This window comes from Aotus nancymaae, unplaced genomic scaffold (genome assembly GCF_030222135.1).
Source record: "Aotus nancymaae isolate 86718 unplaced genomic scaffold, 86718_ANA_hifiasm-v0.15.2.pri h1tg000011l, whole genome shotgun sequence".
Taxonomy (NCBI): domain Eukaryota; kingdom Metazoa; phylum Chordata; class Mammalia; order Primates; family Aotidae; genus Aotus; species Aotus nancymaae.
Window position 1 is genome coordinate 2,251,313 of NW_026988422.1, and position 21,739 is coordinate 2,273,051.

Sequence of the window (21,739 nt, forward strand, 5' to 3'; positions counted from 1 at the left end):
TAGCATATCCCAAATGACCAATGATATTGAACATCTTTTTATGTTTGCCGTTTGTATATAGAAGGTTTAAGTTTTGATGTGGTCAACTTTCTCAGTCATTTTCTTCATTGTTTTGCTTTTTGCATCTTGTTTTAATTTTGTTTTCTTATCCCAGGTTTATAAGAATGTCTTCAAATATTTTCTTCTAAAAAGTTTTAAAGTTGGAATTTCATAACCAGCTCTTTAATCCACCTAGAATTTATTTTAGAATCTTACGTGTGTAGGAAATCTGGTTTAACTTTTATCTGTGAATAGAAACTCAGTTCTAATAACATTAATTTTTCCATTGATTAGTAATTTATATTGTCATTTCTATCACTCACCAGCTTCTTATATGTATAGTTTCTAGCTGTATTTTTCATTGTCTCCTACCCCAGTGACTATAACGTCTCCTGTATGTTTCTTCCAACGTGAGTTTATTCATGCTGTTTCTTATGTCTAGAGTGACTCCTTTTAGTTTCACCTTTCAAAATCCTACTCATTGCTCAAGGTCTAGCTCAAATGACCTTTAAAGTTCTTCTCGAATCCCGTCATATGCCCCTCTCCCTGCCTTGAATTAAATGAAGGGGCTCAGCACACCTATAGCATTTTATTCATTTACTATAAATCTTAGCTCATCTTTTTGGAATCACAGTCACTTCTGCGTCTGTCTTCTTTGTCCTGCCAGACTGTAAGCCCTTCCGTGTTTTTGTGGTAGGTAGAATAATGTTCCTTCCTGCCCATGTCCTAATTCCTGGAACCTGTGAATATATTACCTTACTTGGCAAAGGGACTTTGCATATGTGATTAAATTAACAACATCCAGTAAAGAGATTATCCTGGATTATTCTGGCAGAATCAGTCTAATTACATGAGTTCTTAAAATTAGAACCTTTACCAGCTAAATTCAGAGTCAGGGGAATCCATGGTTGGGAAGTGGTCAGAGATGGCATGTTATTGGCTTTGAAAATGGAGGGACGAGACTATGAGCCAAGGAATGGAGGTGGCCTCTAGGAGCTGGAAAAGGGAAAGACATGTGTTCTCCCTTATAGCTTCTTTAATGGGATATAGCAGCAGCCTTGATGCCACCTTGATTTTAGTGACAGGCATGTAGGGGCAACTTTGATGACATCTTGATAGCCCAGTGAGATCTGTGTTGAATTTCTGACCTATGGAAATGTAATATAATAAATGTCTGTTGTTTTAATGTCCTAACTTTGTAGTAATTTATTACAGCAGCAATGGAAAACTGATATATTTGCTCACCCTAGAGTCCTTTGTAATGAAGCAAATCCTTGGATACAAAGTGATTAATCATTGTTTACTGACTCGAATTGTGAAGGAACATGCAGCAATTGGAACTACAGATTGACAACTTCGCGTTCTTACCACATCACTAACGATCAGTCTGATGCTTATCGTTAGCATCTAGACCTTTGTCAATCCATGACAAATAAATGACAAGGCCCAGCTTTCCTTGTTGTTAGCAGACCTGTGCTGTCTGACTTTGACTACAGTGGTGGTAAATAAATGCTCTTGGCTCTGTGCAAAGCTTTACCTCCTTAACACGTGCTGTCAGCTCAGTGCTAGAAACGAACAGAAGGAGATGCCTTTTCTCTATGGTATTTAACCTACTCAAAGGTACTTGACTGAGACCCTTTGATGGGGCCACTGAAAAATCTTTTCTAGTCTTTATTTTTATCTGTGGGAGCAGCATAGGATTTGGAGTCAGACATACGGGGACTTCGAAATCCTGGCTCTGGTCTTTCCTGGCTCTGTGACACAGAATAGGTTACTAAATACCTTGGAGCCTTGGTTTTCTTTTATCTATGGTGGAGATAATAATACAGTTGCCCCTTGAACAATGCAGGGGTTAGGGGTCCTGACTACCCCTTGCACTAAAAAATCCAAGTGTAGATTTCAACTTTCCCAAACTTGACTGGAATACTTTTATAAACAGTCAATTAATATATATTTCATATGTTATGAAATGTAGCTTCATTATATATATCTTTCTTTTCTCTCTCTCTCTCTTTCTTTCTTTCTACTTCTTTTGACAGAGTCTCGCTCTGTCACCCAGACTAGAGTGCAGTGGTGTGATCTTGGCTCACTGCAACCTCCGCCTCTCCGGTTCAAGCAATTTTCCTGCCTCAGCCTCATGATTAGCTGGGATTACAGGAGCATGCCACCACACCCGGCTAATTTTTGTATTTTTAGTAGAGACGGGATTTCACCACGTTGGTCAGGCTGGTCTCAAGCTCCTGACTTTGTGATCTGCCCGCCTTGGCCTCCCAAAGTGCTGGGATTACAGGCGTGAGCCACTGCGCCTGGCCTATGTACTGTATTCTTACAATAAAGTAAGGTAGAGAAAAGAAAATGTTATGAAGAGATCATAAGGAAGATAAAATATATTTGCTATTCATTAAGTGGAAGTGGATCAGCATAAAGGCCTTCATTCTCATCATCTTTATGTGGAATAGGCTGAGGAGGAGGAGGAAAAGAAGGGGTTAATCTTTCTTGCTGTCTCAGGGGTGGCAGAGGCAGAGGAAAACTCGTGTATAAGTAAACCAACCCAGTTCAAGCCCATGTTGTTCATGGGTCAACTGTATTCCCTTGAGTTGTCTTAATGATGAAATAAACAGATGTATGTATGTAAAGTTATTAGTATACAATAGGTGTTCAATGAATGCCTGCCTTCTCATCTCAGGTGCATCACCACTGACAAACAGTCCAGACTTCTATTTACTTTGAAGAGTTGGTTATAAGCAGGTGATGCCATATGACATTTGTTCTTAATTTTTGTTTTTAGGTGTTTTTTTTAAAGACATAAGTTTTTGGATTGCCTCATCTTTTCTTATATTTTGAAGTTTAGGGTTCTTGTCATTTTAGATGTTTGGTTAAGAAGAGCTGATGTGCTGATGATCAGCTTGTCTCTACCTTGTCACAAGGACAGAGGGCTTTCTGTATGCTGGGTTCTTGCCCTAGTGTATCAGAAGAATCGGGTCACACCTGGGCTTGGAGAATGAGTGCAAGGTTTTATTGAGTGGAGGTAGCTCTCACCAGAGGGGGGAAGCCAGAAAAGGGATGGAGTGGGAAGATTTTCCCCTGGAGTCAGGCTGCTCAGCTGACGTTTGGTTAAGAAGAGCTGATAGTTTTAGTTATTTAAACGTGGAGAGGGGTTGGTAGTGGAAACGATAGGCAGAGGTACAGAAAGATCAAAATAAGATAAAATAAATAAGGTAATCGCACTCTAGAGTGGTGATTTTCCTCTGACAGAGCTTTGCCATCATTCTGGTCTCAGGAGCAGCTGCTGAGTCACTCATCTCTGCCCACATGCTAAGCCTATCATGAGTGAGCACATCCAGCCTTATGACACTGACAAGAGACAAACGGCCTCTGGGATACGGAGAAGGGGAAGTCAGATTTAAATCTCAGTACCTTGATGCTACTCTGCTTGTTTCCACATACTCACTCAAATAGCATTCCTGAGTCTTGGCACTATCATCTGCAAAAAGAAGAGACACTCATCCTCTTATTTGGAAGGCTGGGCTGGCTGGGCTGAGAGTGAATGGGAAGCCCTCTTGCAGACCAGAACTCTCACTTCTTTCTTGATTTCACTTAACTGCTCTCCACTGTTGAGAAGCTTCCCTTCCATTGTTCCCTGATCACCGCAGGCTCCTCCTCTACAACACTGCTTTTAGAATGACCTTCCCCACCAGGCACCTTCTTAGATAGAGTCCTCTCCCTGGCTTAGGCACGCCAGTCTTCTTAACAACTCTCACAGAACTTGCAATTAGTTTGTTTCTTAGGGACGTATTTTGGCATTTCTGCCTTTTGTGGTTTCTTCGATCTACTATAAGCTTTCTGTTGTGAGCAGGGGCTGTGTCTATTCTGCATTGGGTACCTCGGGTGCCTGAAGTGTCCCTGTACAAATCAGGCGATGATTAGCAGAGCATCCCAAATGCTTCGAGCTGCGTTGTTGACCTACAGCAGTTTTATTTCATCATTTTTCTTATTCCTATAACTTCAGTTTTGGCCATGACTTCAACCCTATGGCAATCTCTTGCTTGAGGCACTGCATGTTAGAAAATGGGTTATCTTCTTCCGGGCTCAGTGGCTCACACCTATAATTCCATCAATTTGGGAGGCTGAGGTGAGTGGATCACCTGAGGTCAGGAGTTCAAGACCAGACTAGCCAACGTGGTAAAACCCTGTCTCTACTAAAAATACAAAAATTAGCCAGGGATGGTGGCATGCACCTGTAATCCCAGCTACTCAGGAGGCTGAGGCAGGAGAATCACTTCAACCCAGGAGGTGGAGGTTGCAGTGAGCTAAGATTTCCCCACTGCACTCCAGCCTCGGTAACAGAGTGAGATCGTCTCAAAAAAGAAACAAAACAACCCAAATGAAAATGGGTTATCTTCTTAGGACTTACAGACCATGATCTATTATGTTATTGCTGCTCTAACTATTCCCTTTGTCTTCTGTTTGTCTTCACCGTCTGGAAGAAGGGTAATATCCTTCACTGGCCTTAGTTCTCAGAGCAGATGGGACGTGACTGAGGCCAGTGGCCTAGTAGTCAGGATGACAAGGTGAGTCAGTCACATCTGGAACTGCACTCTGGCACAGTGTTTGGACAGAGAGGCAGCAGGAAGTTCCAAAGGGTGTGTTCTAAATGAATTGTGACACAGTCTGAAGGTTTATCTGCTCGTGCTAGAAAGATAGGAGCACATTAGTTTAATCTCAAAGGAGGAAGAGTAGGCAGTTTTAGATTTAGGGCCACTCAGCATCTGCTTTTCCCTCCTGAGTCTGGAGTCATTATAAATTCCTGAGAGAAGAGAATTGAGTTGGGCTTGGCATTGAGGAAAGTGTGAAGGTAAGGCTAATTTAACTAAGAAGACTCGAGACTCATTCAAAGGAAAGGAAATTTGGGGGAGAAAGTGCTGGCACAGAATGATGGAGAATGAAATTTTAAAGCTACGTATTTTTGTTTCCACATTGCTTTGAGTATTAAGGCAAATAGAGCAAAGCTCCATGAATGTTCCTATTTGTTTAGTGTATTGGAATTTACAGATGTATCTTGAAATATGAGTCACTAACGAAAACTTCGGAATACTTTATTTTGGTTATGGTGCAAGATGAAATTTTAAGTTTTTTTCTCATATGGTATTCATTTTATATTGAAATTAGCCATTTGTTGGGATTCCATCAACCAAACCATTGCATCTTTTTTCTGGGTTATTTTGAGTTGTCTTCTTTTTCTGTGTATAGACCTGGTCTGTGGTTTGCGTGGCTGTTAACACTTGGGAATTTACACCTAGCACCTGAGTTAGATTTTGGGATCTGCCCAATATTATCTCTTAAGGTCTAGAGCTTTAAAATATTTCCCTTTTGCATGGTGAGTGAGTCTGTGTGTATGCCAGGAGGTGGTCAGCAAAAAGTAGGGTAATGGGGATACCAGGAGGGGTTTCTTGTTTTCAGGCCAGAGGGTAATGCTTGGTATCATTAGGAGCGAGGGCTTCTTTGGATGGGAAAGGAGGAAGAATTTTTAGGATGAATCACACTGGAAGCCAATGATGAAATCTTGCAGTCCGTCTTTTTGGGCCTGGGTGGACTGCTTTTCTTAGGAGGTTGTAAGTGGTAGGATCAGGGAGGAGGGTCTGGAGCAAGATCCTGCCCTGGCATTTCCCTGGGGTTTCTGCTGGCTGCCTGCATATTCTCTTTTGTGGGCGAGGAAAGCCCAGTGCTCTCCTTCAAAGGAGAATATCTGCTCTTTGTGTTTAAATCTGATCAAACTCTATGCTACTGTACTTGGGTTTTACAAGGAATAAGTTGTATCTGAAGGCAACAGTAAAGCAGGGAACAAAAGACAGATTTATGGATAATGGTTTCTAGGAGATGAGAGTGAAATGATGTTTGAGGATGTGGGCAATTTTTTCTTTCATAATAAAAGTGAAATAAGATGAATGCCATTTTTATTGCCAGGAATAACCACATCTGTTGGGTTCCTTAGCCAGGCAAATATAACAACCCTTATACTTTGACTTCATTTTGTTTGGATCTTTAAACTGAAAGATTGGCGCCATCGGATTGTTTCAGATTAAAAGGCTGAAGACACAGGAGTTGTATACCTGAGGTAGGAAGGAGGACTCCTTTCTCCACTCTGATCAGCTCATATTCTTCTTCACGAACCTTCCGGTGTTCCCCATTGCCTCCTTATTACGTCCTGATGGGTGCTCAGATATATTGTTCCTCTCAGCTTTGGGGGCAGCAGGAACCTCTTAGCTGGTCATAGGGCGGGTCACGAGGGCTGTTTGACCTAGAGCTGTACATTCAGGGAAGGCCTGGATTTTAAAATTTCATCTTATCTATTGCTTGTATGTTAAAAGTATTTATTAGGTAATTCTAAATACTTAAAAGCAGTTCAAATTTTTAGGACTCTGTTTTGGCATTTTCTTTCTTTTTTAATATACCTGGGTCTTCTCCATTTTTTTTAGGCTCCTAAGTTTTCTCCATTTTTTTTTAGACTCCTAAGTCTAAAAAAAAAAAAAAATGGAGGAGACCCAGGCACCTAACCTTTGTAGGGCCCCCATAGTCAGCTGCACAGGCTTTCATAATATGGTAATGGTCATAGAGACTATTTAGGAGGAGAGACCTTCAATAATTAATCATGCAAAGAGTCACTGATGTGAGGACTGGGTGCTTGAAAGGGTGTAATAGGGACCCTCCCTTATTTGGGCCATCAGGAAGGATTTCTCCAAGCAGGTGAAATGGAAGGGGCCCCTTCCCTTTCCCCTAGCGGGGGATTGATATTAGGAAGCAGAGGCAATAAAGCTCAATAACCAATTGGTTTTTAAGGAAAGAGCCAACTCTAGGGTAATGTTCATATTTTGGGTTTGGGCAAAGGGGCGAATGGCAGTGTTGTCAACCAAACTAGGTGACCAGGGATTATTTTAGGGTAACTAAAATTATTTTCTGGCAGCGGGTAGGTTGATAAGATGATTAGTTCAGTTTTGGGGTATGTTGAATGTGAGTGGCCTTTGAGACATCAGAGTTGAGATGTTTTGCAAATACGTGATCTTGTGTTATAAGAAGAGCTTAGTAAGTCCTTGTAAATTTAGACCTCATAGTGTGTAAGGCACTATCCAGGTCCAGTGGGGAATAGAAAGAAGAATGGATATATGACCTCTGCTTTCAAGGAGTTTATTCTCTAATTACAGTCAAGGAGCTCAATAATCACAGATTATCCCAGTAACCCTCTAAGACAATAGCAAGAGAAATGTCATGGGCAGGACACCAATGATTGCCAAATGAATTGTATCAGTCCAGCTTAGTATCTAAGTAAAATTGTTCACTGGGTTTTGCTTTTGTTTTACTCTGGTTGTTAGAGGTAGATTGAGGATAGCATGAACTTATTTAACGGTACTGTAAGTTATTTGCTCTAAAGTAATTCATTTTAATTTTATGATGTAGGTACTGTTGTTTGTCCCATTTTACAGAAGAGAAGAGTGTGACACTGAGGGGTTAAGTAACTCGCCCAAAGTTAGGTAACCAGCAAATTAGAAAGTCGGTATCCAGACTTTGATAATCCAAATTCAAAGCCCCTTCCTCTAATTTTTTAATCCAATTTTTTATACTAAATATATCCCCTATCATTTATTTGAAAACCTTATTTTCAGTGACTGTATAATTTAACATTCCCCTGGTGCCTGTATTTCCATTTATATTTTCAAGATAAATCCCTGAAAGTAGGCTTCCTGTACTATGAAATATAAAATGTTTGACTTCTTAAACCCAATGCAACTCATTTTCAGAAAAGTTCAACAAATTTACAGTCTGTATATGCTTTTCAATTCCATATAGAAGTTTTCTCAATCCTATGTGATTGCCTAAACCAAAACAGAACTCAGCAATGGTGTGATAAAGTTTAGGATGATAAATCAAAGACTGTTAGGGCAGGAAAGAACTCTAGGTTTCATCTAGGCCTGCCTCCTTCTTTCATTAATTAAGAACTAAGGCTTACAAAGGTTAAGAAACATGACCCAACCATGCCATTACAGGCAGAGTTAGGACAAGGACCTGCCTTTAGCACTATGTGATATATTGAGCCTGAGACTCTTGGATCGTTTGGACGATTCAAGAGTGTCTTGAAATGACTGTCTGGGGTCTCCACTGGAGATATAAGAGTTTCCCCCTGAGTTTCACAGTTGTATCAGAGGGATGAAAGTAACCCAAAGGGGTCTGCCCTGAACTGAGAGGCCCATTATCACCCACGGAGATAAAGAAGTCTGCCGGGCCAGGGGAAATCCTGAAATCTCTTTTCACGAGTTCTCTTGGACCTGGCCTAGTATCAGATACGCAAGGGTGATTCTGGACTCTCTTTTCATTATTCTGTTGATTGTATGATGTATTTTAACAAAGGGCTACTCATATAAATAAAAACTCACATAATTCAAGACCCGTTGTTTTTTTTTAGTAGCAGTGACCAAAAATGGAGAATATTTCTGTTTATTAACCAGAGGTGACTTCACCATGTGGCAATAATGTAAACAAAATGTGCAATTTGATTTGGCTTGGTATCTGGCTAGGTGGGGCTAAGGTGTTTTAACAGTAAATCTGAAATTTCCATTGCCTTAGCACAATAAAGGATTGTTTCTCATGAAATCTGAAGGTGGCTGGTTGATCACCTTCCGGGTTGCAGATATACCACACCAAGGCAGGAGAAGAGAGAGATAGAGGAGTCATGTAGACTGCTAAATGACCCAGCTTGGAAAGTGCCATGTGCTGGATCCACTTACAGTGTATTAGCCAGAACTAAAAACATGGGTCCAATCTAACTGGAGGGAAAGACTGAGAAAGAGTGGGGAGCAGCACACAGATATTTGATGAACACGAATAGTTTCTTCCGTATACTTGATGCTTGATATTTTGAAATCATCAACCTAAAAAATTTTGTAGGCAATTTCACATCATTTCAAGTTTTAAACATAAAGATAATACTTTCATATTACTTTCCTTCAGATAGACTTGAAGGGCCACTGTGTGGTGAAGTATATACTGTTGATGTAAAGAAATCCTTTTGATTTCTGTGTCAAAAATACTGGAACTTTTGCTTAATATTTGTGAGATTGGGGCAAGTAGTCTAACTTCTCTAAATGAGTATCCCTAAAGAAAAAGGGATAACAATCCTTAATTCATGGTTACGTTGCATAAATTAGATTGAAGACTGAAGATAAAACACATGACACAGAGCAGAGTATATGGTAAGTATTCAACAAATGTGAGTTTTTATTTTGTTATTATTGGTATTATTGATACTGTAGTGATATTACTACTATGCACAGTAATGTAGGATCCTCAGAATCATCTCAGTGATGCATCCATAGTAATCAGAAGATAGTGTACTTTATGGAAACAAGGGGTATTTTGTCCAGATTATGGCAATGAATTGTCTTTTATTTTCTCTATGTTCTTACATTGTAGATCATGGGGAATTTCAGAGGTCATGCTCTCCCTGGAACCTTCTTTTTTATTATGGGTCTTTGGTGGTGTACAAAGAGTATTCTGAAGTATGTCTGCAAAAAGCAAAAGCGAACCTGCTACCTTGGTTCCAAAGCATTATTCCATCGATTGGAAATTTTGGAAGGAATCGCAATGGTTGGCATGGCTTTAACTGGTGAGTGGACCATTCTGTGTTCTGTTTTTACCTTTCCGGTGTTTTCATATGTAAAATATGAAACAATATAAAATCATGAAATTGCTAAAATGAATTTTTATTCAAAAATATCTCAACACATATTCTAATTGTAATTTCTATCTAATATAATTTGTTAGGAAGGTCATAATTGATGCTTATACAAAGACCTATTTCTTGATGAATTAGTCATAGTAGTTGCCTAGCCAAAGTGAATTACTTTTAAAGAATTCGTTGGAGCCTTCTGAAATCATTTTATATCAATTGTTCTGATCTCTGAAAGAATAAACCCTATTGAAAACCATTTTGCAAATGCCATGAAGTCAATCAAGTTATTATGGAAAAGCCTCAATAAGAAATCATTGCTGATAGGCTGCAGAAAACCTTAGCCTTCTGCACTCATCTTTTTTTCTTGGTTCCTAAATTGGAGAAAGAGATTAGGCCAGATGACTTTCAAGGCCTTTCCACTGAATCTTCCATAGGAAGATTCTATGAAAATGTTCTGTGTTCTTAAGAATTCCACTCTAGCCTCTCCATTATAAAAGATAAAATTTCCAATTTTCCCATTTTCCCATTAGATTCCCTCATGCTTTATTCATGGCAACAGGTCTTTGCTATGGCATCAAATTACACAGTAATATTTCCAAAGAGAGAAATTTCCTTGCCAAATCTATAGATGAACAAATAAGGCAGTATCTGTAAGAAAGTTTAACTGTTTGCATACTAGGCTAGATAGTATGCTATATCTATCTGGGCTTTCTTTTTTCTTTTTTTCTATATATTTTTTTGAGATGGGGTCTCAGTCTATCGGCCAGGCTGGAATACAGTGGCGTTATCTTGGCTCACTGTAACCTCTGCCTCCTGGGTTCAAGCTATTCTTGTGCCTGAGCTCCTAAGTAGCTAGGATTACAAGTGCCTGCCACCACACCTGGCTAATTTTTGTATTTTTAGTAGAGACGGGTTTCATCATGTTGGCCAGGCTGGTCATGAACTCCTGACCTCAAGTGATCAGCCTGCCTCAGCCTCCCAAAGTGTTGGGATTACAGGCGTGAGCCAGTGTGCCCGGTCCTGTCTGAGCTTTCTCAGTTATCATAATTGGAGAAAAGCTGAACTCTTTATCGTTTGTGTCTGGTACCGAGTACAACCCTGTACTTTATGGCAGCTACTCAAAGATGTACTATTTAAGAAGAAAGCAATCAATCTCCATAGGAGTTGTCTCCCAAATGCAAATCCCCAAATAATTCAAGATGTACCTTAGTCATTAGATTGGAATAGGCAGTGGGAATTAAGATCATTGGCACTGAAGAGCTGAAATAGCTGTTTGACTCAACTGGCTATCTTTGACTAAAACTATTTATTGGAACGAGCATCTGAACCTCCAGAACAAGCCGAAAGTGCCAGTGCTCAGCTGTTAGGGGACAGCTCAGAGAGAAAAATTAGTGTCAAAAGAGGAGACTAGATTGGAATAAGCAATGGGCTAGTCCTCCTGCATCTCACCGAATTCTAGGTAAAGCAGAGTTGCTAAAACTGTGATATGTTTCTCTGCAGGCATGGCTGGGGAGCAGTTTACTCCTGGAGGGCCCCATCTGAGGTTATATGACTATAAACAGGGCCAGTGGAACCAACTCCTGGGCTGGCATCATTTCACCATGTATTTCTTCTTTGGGCTGATGGGTGTGGCACACATCTTATGTTTCACCTTCAGTTCACTTCCTTTCTGCTTAGTCAAGTTAATGTTGTCAAATGCCTTATTTGTGGAGGGTAAGTATTACTAAGTTTTTTCACATACCTTTCTCTATTAGTGGGCATTTGTGTAGCCCTTCATATTAATATACCTCTGGCATCTTGTTGCAGCCTTGATTGACAAGACCATATATCTGGGCCATAATGAAACATCTGGGTGTCCTAGGCAGGGTGCCAAAGATCTGCGTGCTATACTGACTCATTTAGTAGAACTGGGCAAGCACTGTCATTCAATTGCCATGTTTACATTTCACATCTGTCTTAAAAGATCACTTGATCTCTGGGTTGTTCGAAAGATTATCATTATCTTCACTTTTGACAGATGAGAACTGATCCCAGAGTAATAAAGCATTGAATACACTGAAATGAGGCAGCCACTCACAGCAGAACAACTTCCACGATCTACTAACTAGGCTTTTCATACTGATACAGTAAAACTCTGCCATTTCATGATGAGTAGGTTCAAAAAATGCAGTCACATAAAAAATATGGGGTCCTAACTTTGGAAAGTTAATTAAAAACAGTATTTTTCATTCAGCTGCTCTCCCACTTACTGTAGGGAGAAAAAAAGAAAACAAGCGTTTAATGATTTGTTTTCATTTATTACACATGTAAGAAATAGATTGATTATGGAAATAGATAACCACACATTGATCAGGAGGCAGTCACTTCCTGCTCACCTTGCCTCTGGCATCTGAAGATAAGAACTTTTTCCTATACCTCTTGGGAACAAGGGCTGGATAAAAATATGGATGTCAACAACTAATAGCTCGATTCTCACTATCTCAAGGTGTTACTGTATTTTGAATGAACATCTTTTCTCTTCATCTTCATGAAAAAGATGAAGTTGGAATCTGTCCATGGGATGAAGAAATGCAGTTATTTGCTACTTCTTGAGAGCATCCAGAGTATGTCAAAATCCACTCTTGTGATTTATATATGTATGTGTTTGCCTCCTCCAATGGAGTGAATTCCTTAAGACGACACTTTGACTTAATCATCTGTGTGTTCATCTGAATTAGCGCACTTGTCACACTTACTGTTCTTTGTCCTGCTTAGAAGATGCTTTGAAATTTTTAAATCCATGGAGATTCCAACTTCATCTCAATCATTTTATTTAGATAAAGAGGAAAAGATATTCATTCAAAAATATAGTGAGATAATGAGCATCCATTAGTTGAAAATGTCACAATATGTTGGAGAGAGAATAAAGGTCAGCGAAAGCAAAAAGAGGGTTAGATTTCAAAGATTCCATTCTAATGAGGTGGTGATGTTTTCAAAAATATGGTACTGTGGGAATCAGTGGGTACCTGCTCTTTTGGACAGATATGTGTATGCATAAATTTCTGTGTACAGAGAGAAACAGCGGTGGTCCTTGGTGCCACTGAAAAAGACAATCTGTTTTTTTCCCCATCAGCTTTTATCTTCTACAACCACACTCATGGCCGGGAAATGCTGGACGTCTTTGTGCACCAGCTGCTGGTTTTGGTCATCTTTCTGACAGGCCTCATTGCCTTCCTAGAGTTCCTCGTCAGGAACAATGTACTTCTGGAGCTACTGCGGTCAAGCCTCATCCTGCTTCAAGGGAGCTGGTTCTTTCAGGTGAGTTGGGGCCTCTAGTTAATGCACTTGGACTCTTTGCCTGTAACTTCTCTCTGCATTTGATGGGGCAGTTTGCTCTAGACCCCAGAGACTTCCCTCCAACGTGCTGTAGTAAGATCATGGGCCTCTGAGAAGTGATGTCTTTTTCAGTGTCCCAGTAGCCCTGATGGGAGAATTGTCAGGGAAGCTATGTCATCATACACCTGGACATCCATTATGTAGGAACTCTGAGCTGATGCTTTTAGTTAGAAGCAGTTCTTGACACTAAAGCAGCTTATAGCCTAACAGGTAATAAGCTTAAGAAATAGATAGAAGGCAGAAAAGAGAGAACGCTATCATTTATTGAGAAATAGCTATATGTTGGCTACCGTACCAAACTTTCACATACACATTGTTTAATTTTTTCCTTGCAACAGCCTGGAATTTAGGCATTATCATCACCAATTTACAGTTAGGAAGACTCAGAAAGGCGAGGGCTCATACAGTAATGGAGCTAGGATCTAAATCTGGATTTGTGTGACCTGAGGCCCCAGGCTTTTTCCATTTTAAGCTGTTAACTCCCTAACCTTGATGTGCTGTTGAAAGCATGAATTGCAATCAGTGAACATACATTTTATAGAGACTGATGAATCGTAATCTAACATGCATGCATATCTGTAAACAAAGTCTAGGGTGGAAGGTGAATTTTGGTTTAATCAGGGAAGACTTCTTAGAAGAGATTTTTAGTCACTGGACAGCAGAGATTTGGGATAATGAGGTTATTTTAGAGATTTGTATTACGCGTGAAGAGTGATAAAGAGCATTGGTAGGTGAGGGGAAGAGAAACAACAGGATGGAAAAGATGTGATATTTAAGCATGTAAGAAAGTAGAAAGGCTGTTGAAGCAGAGGCCGGTAGAGAGGGGCTAGATCCAAGGGTTATTTTAATGGAAAGACTTCATAGAAAAAACTAACAGATAACCTATAATGTGTTATCACATTTACTAGGTACATGTATTATAAAATAGATGGAAAAAATTTTAAAAGAGATGACTTCTGGTCAAGATGACACAGTTTATCTCCAGCGTATCTATCTTGTCTGCTCCTGGCATATAACAATGGCAAATAAAGTATTTAAAAAAACCTAGAAAATTAGAAAGAAAATTTTAAAAACCAATTTAAACAATAAAGTAGAAAACATCTAAATGCAATGAAGCAAAACAACTGCCAAATAAACTCATGGGCTGGATGTAGAACAGAAATGCAGAGCAAGAGTCAAGCTGAGCCGCAGGCCCAGAGCGATGGTGATGGTTGGTTTTTGGCTCCAGTGGAACTAAGAGAAAGTAAAAGGATTCCTTTCAAGGTAAAGGATGAAACTAACTGGGGGAGTGTATCCACCTCCCAGAGATCGGAGGTTCTTGGCCTCACTAACCCCAAAGAATGGGGAAAGGGGCCCCAGAGGCACGGTGAGTTTGCTGTTCTAGTGAATATTGTGGACCCAAAGAGTTTTGTGGAAAAGTGATTTATTAGACAGAAAGAGAAAGAAAGAAAGACAGTTCCCACACTGCTGTGGGAGGGGACCCAGAGAAGGAATCCATATAGGTAGGAACAGCTGGAGTTTTAACCCTTGAGTTATTCCCTCCCCATTCATGTTCTCATCCAATGAGAGGAGTCCTTTCAAACTTCCTCTGGAGTGATTGATCTTTGACTCTGATATCGGATTGATACCTCTGGGAGAGGAGCCTCCTCCTCCCAGAGCATTTAGCAGGTTTTTTGGACAAAGGAGACTCACCTGGCTTTCTCTACCTAGCCTGCACACGGGAAACCCAGACAAAGAACTTTACATTTGAAACCCCTCTGGTTCCCAGATGGAGGTGTGGAGCCGGGAAACTCCTACCTTTGAAACCACACCCCTTGTGGACCCAGGAAGAGAAGCTTCTATAACACAGTCCCTCAGTCCCCCTTCTGAACGGGAAAGTCCAACTGCTTTGGGACATGGGCGTCGATTGCTCTTTAACTACTTCCTGCTGAATTGGGGCCTAGAAAGTTCCCTGTAGTTGAGGTTTCCTCCAGAGGGGGAGTCTTCCAGGAGTGCAGGTTGATCCAGAGGTCCACGATAGAACTCATGAGCCAAGGACATCCAGGGTTCCATTTGCAGGACCATTTGTAGACTCATGGCCTTAATTCTAGAAGAAACAAAATTGACAAGAAGGTTAAAGATGAGAAGTCTGAAGGTCAGCAATAATAGGATGGTTATAAACGGGCCTAGAAGAGGGTAGAGCCAGGACAGCCAGTTAGACAATCTCCATGATCCTGTTTCTTGAAGGTCTTAAGCCCTGAGTTCTGTTGGTCCCTGAGTTCTTTAACTTTGTTGAAGTCAATACCCAATTGGTTTACAAAATGACAGCATTCTTCTCCTAAAAGAGACAGGTTCCTCCTCTCTCAGCAGTTAGCAGATCCAGGGCCCTTCTATTTTGAAGAGCCACAGCAGCTAAAGAGATAAGCTGCTTCTGCAGAGTTACAAGAGAATGAGCAACCTTTTCCATGTCATCATTTATCTCCTGAGATAGCCTCTACTAAAACTGAGTAGAGGAAGTAATACCTCCAATGCCAGTACCAAGTCCTCCTACAATTTCGGCTCCCCCACTATGAAGGGAAGAATTGGGGTTCGAGTATGGCATGGCCTTGGCAAGAGAAGACTGCACCTGAGAGTCGGTGTAAATCGTCACGGGGAGCGGCACTAGGAAGGAGAGGAGGCATATTTCCCCAAGGGTATTGTTCAAGAAGCAGTAAGCCGAGGTGCCACAAACAAAGAATAGACCTGGTGCTAGGCAGTTGAGGCCTGGGGATAAGGCAAGCCAGTTTTGGCATAGGGAAGCATTGGAGTTGCTAGTAGAGTTCACACAAGCAAAGTTTGAGGCAGATGGAATTCGTAGATTGGTGACTGAGGGACCTATAAGCCCCATATGATTTGAGGAAGAGTTTATAAGATGTAGGCAGATCTGTAGGAGCAATCGCATAGAGTCTGGTCGCAAAGAGTAAAGTCAAGAGTGATAGTCCTATTAATGCCAGGATGTAAGTTAGACTCACGAGTAGTTACTTTTCTGGGGATCTTGTCAGAAGAGCAAACGTAGATCCTCTAAAGGCTCGCAGGTGTACGAAGGGTTGTCTCCTGGAACTTCAGGCTGTGGAGTGGAGGGTCCGTGATTTTCTTCAGGAGGCATCCAAGGCTTTGGCCGAGTGTGATGAATCCACAAGTTAATCCCCACCACCTTAACTGTCAACAGTTAACAGAGTAACTGAAAATGGTCCTTCCCAAGATGGGCCTAGAGAGGGAGAGTCTGTGGGTAGAGACGTAACAAGCACTGAGTCCCCAGAGCAGAACAATTCTTTCCCCTTTTCCATAGGGTGTCCTTCAGGTAAGGTCCTACGAGCCTGTTGGTACTTAGCCAAGGAAGTTATATCTTTTATTAGATCTGCTGTTTCCTTGTCTAATACTAGATTAGTAAGAAAGGGCTGTCCATAAAGCATCTCATAGGGGCTGAGTCCTATTTTCCGAGGAGAGTTTCCAGCCCTTAAGAGTGCTATCGGTAACAGAGAAGGCCACAGGAGGTAGGTATCCTGTGCCAGTTTCGTTAGGTGTCTTTTAAGAGTTTCATTCATCTTCTCCACCTTCCCTGAGGACTGAGGCCTCCAAGCACAGTAGAGATGATACTGTATTCCTAACACTTTGGAAATTCCTTGGGTCACCGCAGCTTTGAAGGCAGGGCCGTTTTTGCTTTGAAGACAGCAAGGGAGTCCGAATCTAGGGATTATTTCATTAATCAGGACTCTTATTACCTCTTGGGCTTTTTCTGTTCTACAGGGGAAAGCCTCAACCCAGTTTGTGTAGGTATTACACATACCAGCAGATATTGATATCCCCGAGACTCAGGCATATGGGTAAAGTCCATTCACCAGTCCTCACCTGGATATTGATATCCCCGAGACCTAGGCATATGGGTAAAGTCCATTCGCCAGTCCTCACCTGGATATTGATATCCCCGAGACTCAGGCATATGGGTAAAGTCCATTCGCCAGTCCTCACCTGGATATTGATATCCCCGAGACTCAGGCATATGGGTAAAGTCCATTCGCCAGTCCTCACCTGGATATTGATATCCCCGAGACCTAGGCATATGGGTAAAGTCCATTCGCCAGTCCTCACCTGGATATTGATATCCCCGAGACTCAGGCATATGGGTAAAGTCCATTCGCCAGTCCTCACCTGGATATTGATATCCCCGAGACTCAGGCATATGGGTAAAGTCCATTCGCCAGTCCTCACCTGGATATTGATATCCCCGAGACTCAGGCATATGGGTAAAGTCCATTTGCCAGTCCTCACCTGGATATTGATATCCCCGAGACTCAGGCATATGGGTAAAGTCCATTCGCCAGTCCTCACCTGGATATTGATATCCCCAAGACTCAGGCATATGGGTAAAGTCCATTCACCAGTCCTCACCTGGGTAATGACCAGCTCACTGTTCCCCAGGAGGAACTTTGCAATGTGCCAGAGCCTCAAAGTCTAGCAAGAAGGATAATAGCCTCCTGTGTAGGAAATATCTTAGAGGAAAGAGCTGGGAAGAAGTTTCCCTTATGGAAATCTGGACCCAGGAGGTTGGGGTCTGAAAGACTGGGCATGGCTCACATAGGTGGCTTTTTCTTAAGAGGTCTAAGCGGGGCCACAACCTTAGCCGGACTGAACCGGGAGTTGGGGACGGCCACCTTTCCTCTGGCTGGCCCTCAGCTTGGCCCAGAGAAAGAAAGATCAGTAAGAGAGGGAAGCCGGTTCGAGGCTGACCAACGCTCCCAGTTCCGAAGACCCGGGAGTCGTTAGAGAGTCCGTTCCCAGGAAGTCTGACACCTGTGTCTTGAGACTGGTGGCCGCGCTATATGCACTTAGATGGCTGACGGGCGCCCAGTTTTTACCTCCTTAACAAATTTAAAAGAAGGGAAAGGACAGATTAATAAATGAAAGGGGTCCAATATCACTCACTGCTCTGAAGTCCAGCGTTCTCCTGGCTGGCTTGCCAAAAGATGTAACCAGGGGAGCATATCCAACTCCCAGAGGTCGGAGGTTCTTGGCCTCATTAACTCCGAAGAACAGAGGAAGTGGCCCCAGAGGTGCAGTGAGCTTACTGTTTGAATAAATATCATGGACCCAAAGAGTTTTGCAGAAAAGCGATTTATGAGAGAGAGAGAAACAAAGACAGGTCCCATGCTGTCGTGGGAGGGGACCCAGAGAAAGAATCAGTATAGGTAGGAACAGCTGGAGTTTTAACCCTTGAGTTAATTCCCTCCCCATTCATGTTCTTGTCTAATGAGAGGAGTCCTTTCACACTTCCTCTGGAGTGATTGCTCTTTGACTCTGATACCAGATTGGCTGCTTGGTCCCCTCCTCCCAGAGCTTTCGCAGGTTTTTTGGACAAAGGAGCCTCACCTGGCTTTCTCTACCTAGCCCGCGTGGGAAACCCAGAGGAAGAACTTTACATTCAAAACCCCTCTGGTTCCCGGATGGAGGCATGGAGCTGGGAAACTCCTGCCTTTGAAACTATGCCCCTCACGGACCCATGAAGAGAAGCTTCTACAACACAGTCCCTCAAAACCAGGCTTCTGGGACTCTTTAATTGTGTTTTTTGTATATTCTATATTCCTAATGATTTTTCATCTGATTGATCTCTCCCTTTCTAACAGAAGTTGGTTATAGTTTTATGTTATAGGTCTGGATTTGTCCATTTCTTTTTCTGTTCATTTTTTACTTTGTTATAAGGTTGTTTTCTGCTTCTCTCTCTCTCTCTCTTTTCTTTTTAGTTTTTTTAAATTAGATTATCTCATTTATTTTCAGTCTTTCTTGTTTTAAAATAAATGCATTTAAACAAGTACGTTTGTCTGCACACTGCTAGAGCTGTCTTCTGTTAGATTTGATGTGTTAGTTTGTAGTTTTTTGATATGTTGACATGGTTTTCGCAATTTTAAATGTTATTTCCAAGTGCTTTTCTCTTTAATTTATGAGTTATTTAGGAGTACACTTTTAAGTTTCCAAAAATATTCTTTTTTTCTTATTATTTATTTCTACTGTAATTGTTTTATGGTCAAGGAATATGTTCTCTTTGTAATGTGTTGAGACTTCCTTTGAAACATGGCCCAATGTCAGTGGTTGTAAATGATCCATGTAGTCAAAAAGGAAGTATATTCTTTTTGTTTGGTTTAGGAGTCCTCATATATTTACTATATCAAGTTTATTAAGAAGCTAAATATTCAAGTAAAGAAAGGCAGAATAAGAGGGGAAACCCAAAGAGAGCGGACTTATAAACATAAGAGAAGAATTAATGACATTAATTAGTGTTCAGTTAATAACTAATGATTAATTAATATCCAGAATCTGAAGGAGGAAGCTGTGGGTTATACCTCAACTGGGAATAGGTTGGCTCAGTGTTGCCCCTTTTGGCAGATAAATGTTTTCATATTTCCCCCAAAAGCTTTTCTAAGGAAGAGATTCATGTCTTCGGGTATAAATCCGCAATTATTTAGAAATTTTTTCATCTACCAATATGTCTAGACTAGACTGTTTACTTTACTCCTGGTGGTCAGCCTAAATAATGTCTGCAGCCTTAAAGTAAAATTAACATTTAATACCAATGCAAACACACGCTGCCAGGAAACAATGTTTTAGCCATAGTGACTCTCCCACTGCTGCACTCCTCTGAAACAAAACTGTCTAGAAACTTAGGTGACTTTATTATGCTTCCAGTTGGTAAGTGTGGTATATGAATGTTTACAGCCAAAATACTGTCTTAAGCTAACAATATTATGTCGTGACTTGCTTTTCACCATATTTTTTTCTCACCACTTCTGAATATATGGTAAATATTTTAATACTAGTACATGAACTGTGTATAGATGGATTAGAGAAAACACTCACCTAGACTCTTGGAACCATAAGTATGGAGATGTGAACTGAAAGAAACAATGCTCACCTTAGCCACTTATTTATCACACACATCTCAGTGATCGGGTAATATGTAAATGGAGAGGGAATTTTCCTTCCAACTTATTAACAATGCTTTCTTTCCTGAACCACATCACAGTCAAAAATGTTTTCTCAACAACCTAGCCGCATCATGCAATTTTTATTCCACGAATCATGTTTTCCCTGTGTCCTCTGTGTGGGAGAATATCTCAAAACCTCACTTTGTACCTTTCATTCCCAAGCTCCCTCCATTCATCGTCCCCACCCAGGTGCAGGGACGATCAGGGAATGAGGAAGGTGCTCCCACTGTCTTTGCTTCTTATTATTTCAGACAGTTGTTTCTACTGCGTCTCCCAGCTCCATCAATCCCCCCAGGGATTCCTCCCATGACTGCACAGATCCTGAGCCCTAAACGAAAACCCAGCCTTTGTTTTGCCTTTACGAAGGACAAAAATTCATTTTTAAATGACAAGATAGCCCAACCAAACAGTAGAGGTTTGAGGTCTGATGCAGCAGCAGATCAAACATTTGCCTAGGCTTTTAGTATTGAAATAAATGATTGGATAATCAGATAACAACAGGAAATTCAGACTCTTCGCTGTAGGAAATCAGCCCCAGGCTTGTTGCCTATTAGAGAAGATAACTATTTACATTTGAGATGTGACACTAATAAAACTTAAACTAGTCAACACCAGATGTTCAGGAGTGGCATACAAAATACAGCAAGAAAAACTTTTCTTTTTGCAAGTTGAGGTTTTTTTGGGAATGTTATATAAGGAAACACATTAAGACAAATGAAAGTGTAGTTTTTGTATTTAAAGGAGGATTTAGTGAGTTGTGACAGTTTCTAGCCTCAGTTTGGGGTTTCAGCTTTCCTAATTTATTTGTGTTTGGCCTAGAATGACTATGGAATGTTTCTATGGCTTTCACTGTAGTTGCATCAGTTAACTCTGTTCATTGGCCTGTCGAAGCTTTAGCTTTCAACAGCAGGCTCTGAGAGTGCTAAGGAAATTGGCGGCGAGAGGGGCTCCGAGTTTCTCTTCTCCCGATGTAAACAGCAAAAAATTTGGCAGAATGAATGATGCCTAATGGAGGTGACTTGAGATATTGTTTTGGAAGCTCCTAAAAGCAATTATGAATGTGGCATGTAGTGACAAGTCCCTGGGCCTGCAGGCTAGACCAACCTGAATATGAATGCCAGCTTTACTACACTAATTACATGATTCACCATAGATAATACGTTCTGTGCCGTTAGGCTTCCTCATCCAACTATAAAATAGAAATGGTGATAATATATCATGGAGTTATTGGAAAAAATAGACGCTGTCACTTGACGATGCATGCTGCCCAGAGGAGAGGGCTGCTAATTCCAGAGGACGGGAGCAGAGTAAGCTTCCAGAAGAAGGTGAAAGATGGAAGAGAGTCACCAATGTGCCTAGGCTTAAGGTTTAGGGCAAGTGATACCCTTTTGCTTATTTTGGACTCAACCGTTGTATTAGTTTCCTAGGGCTGTAATAATAAATTTCCACAAATTGGGTGACTTACAAAAGAAATTTATTTATTCTTCTGGAGACCAGAAATCTGAAATCAAGTGTTGGCAGGGTGGGTTTTTTCTTGGGGTCCAGAGGTAGAATCTGTCCCATGCTGATGCTGATCTCCTAGCCAATTGCTGGCCGTCCTTGGCGTTCC

General features: G+C 41.1%; 1 protein-coding gene across 1 annotated transcript in view; it reads left to right on the top strand.

The window, feature by feature from the left end:
* Positions 1 to 21,739, top strand: part of TMEM45A (transmembrane protein 45A) — a 91,577-nt gene that overhangs the window by 51,464 nt on the left and 18,374 nt on the right. The window contains exons 2-4 of the mRNA XM_021667017.2: positions 9,502 to 9,694; positions 11,261 to 11,473; positions 12,873 to 13,057. Of these exons, the coding sequence (XP_021522692.2) occupies positions 9,505 to 9,694; positions 11,261 to 11,473; positions 12,873 to 13,057 (588 nt within the window). The 5' untranslated portion in view covers positions 9,502 to 9,504. The remainder of the gene's footprint in view (positions 1 to 9,501; positions 9,695 to 11,260; positions 11,474 to 12,872; positions 13,058 to 21,739) is intronic.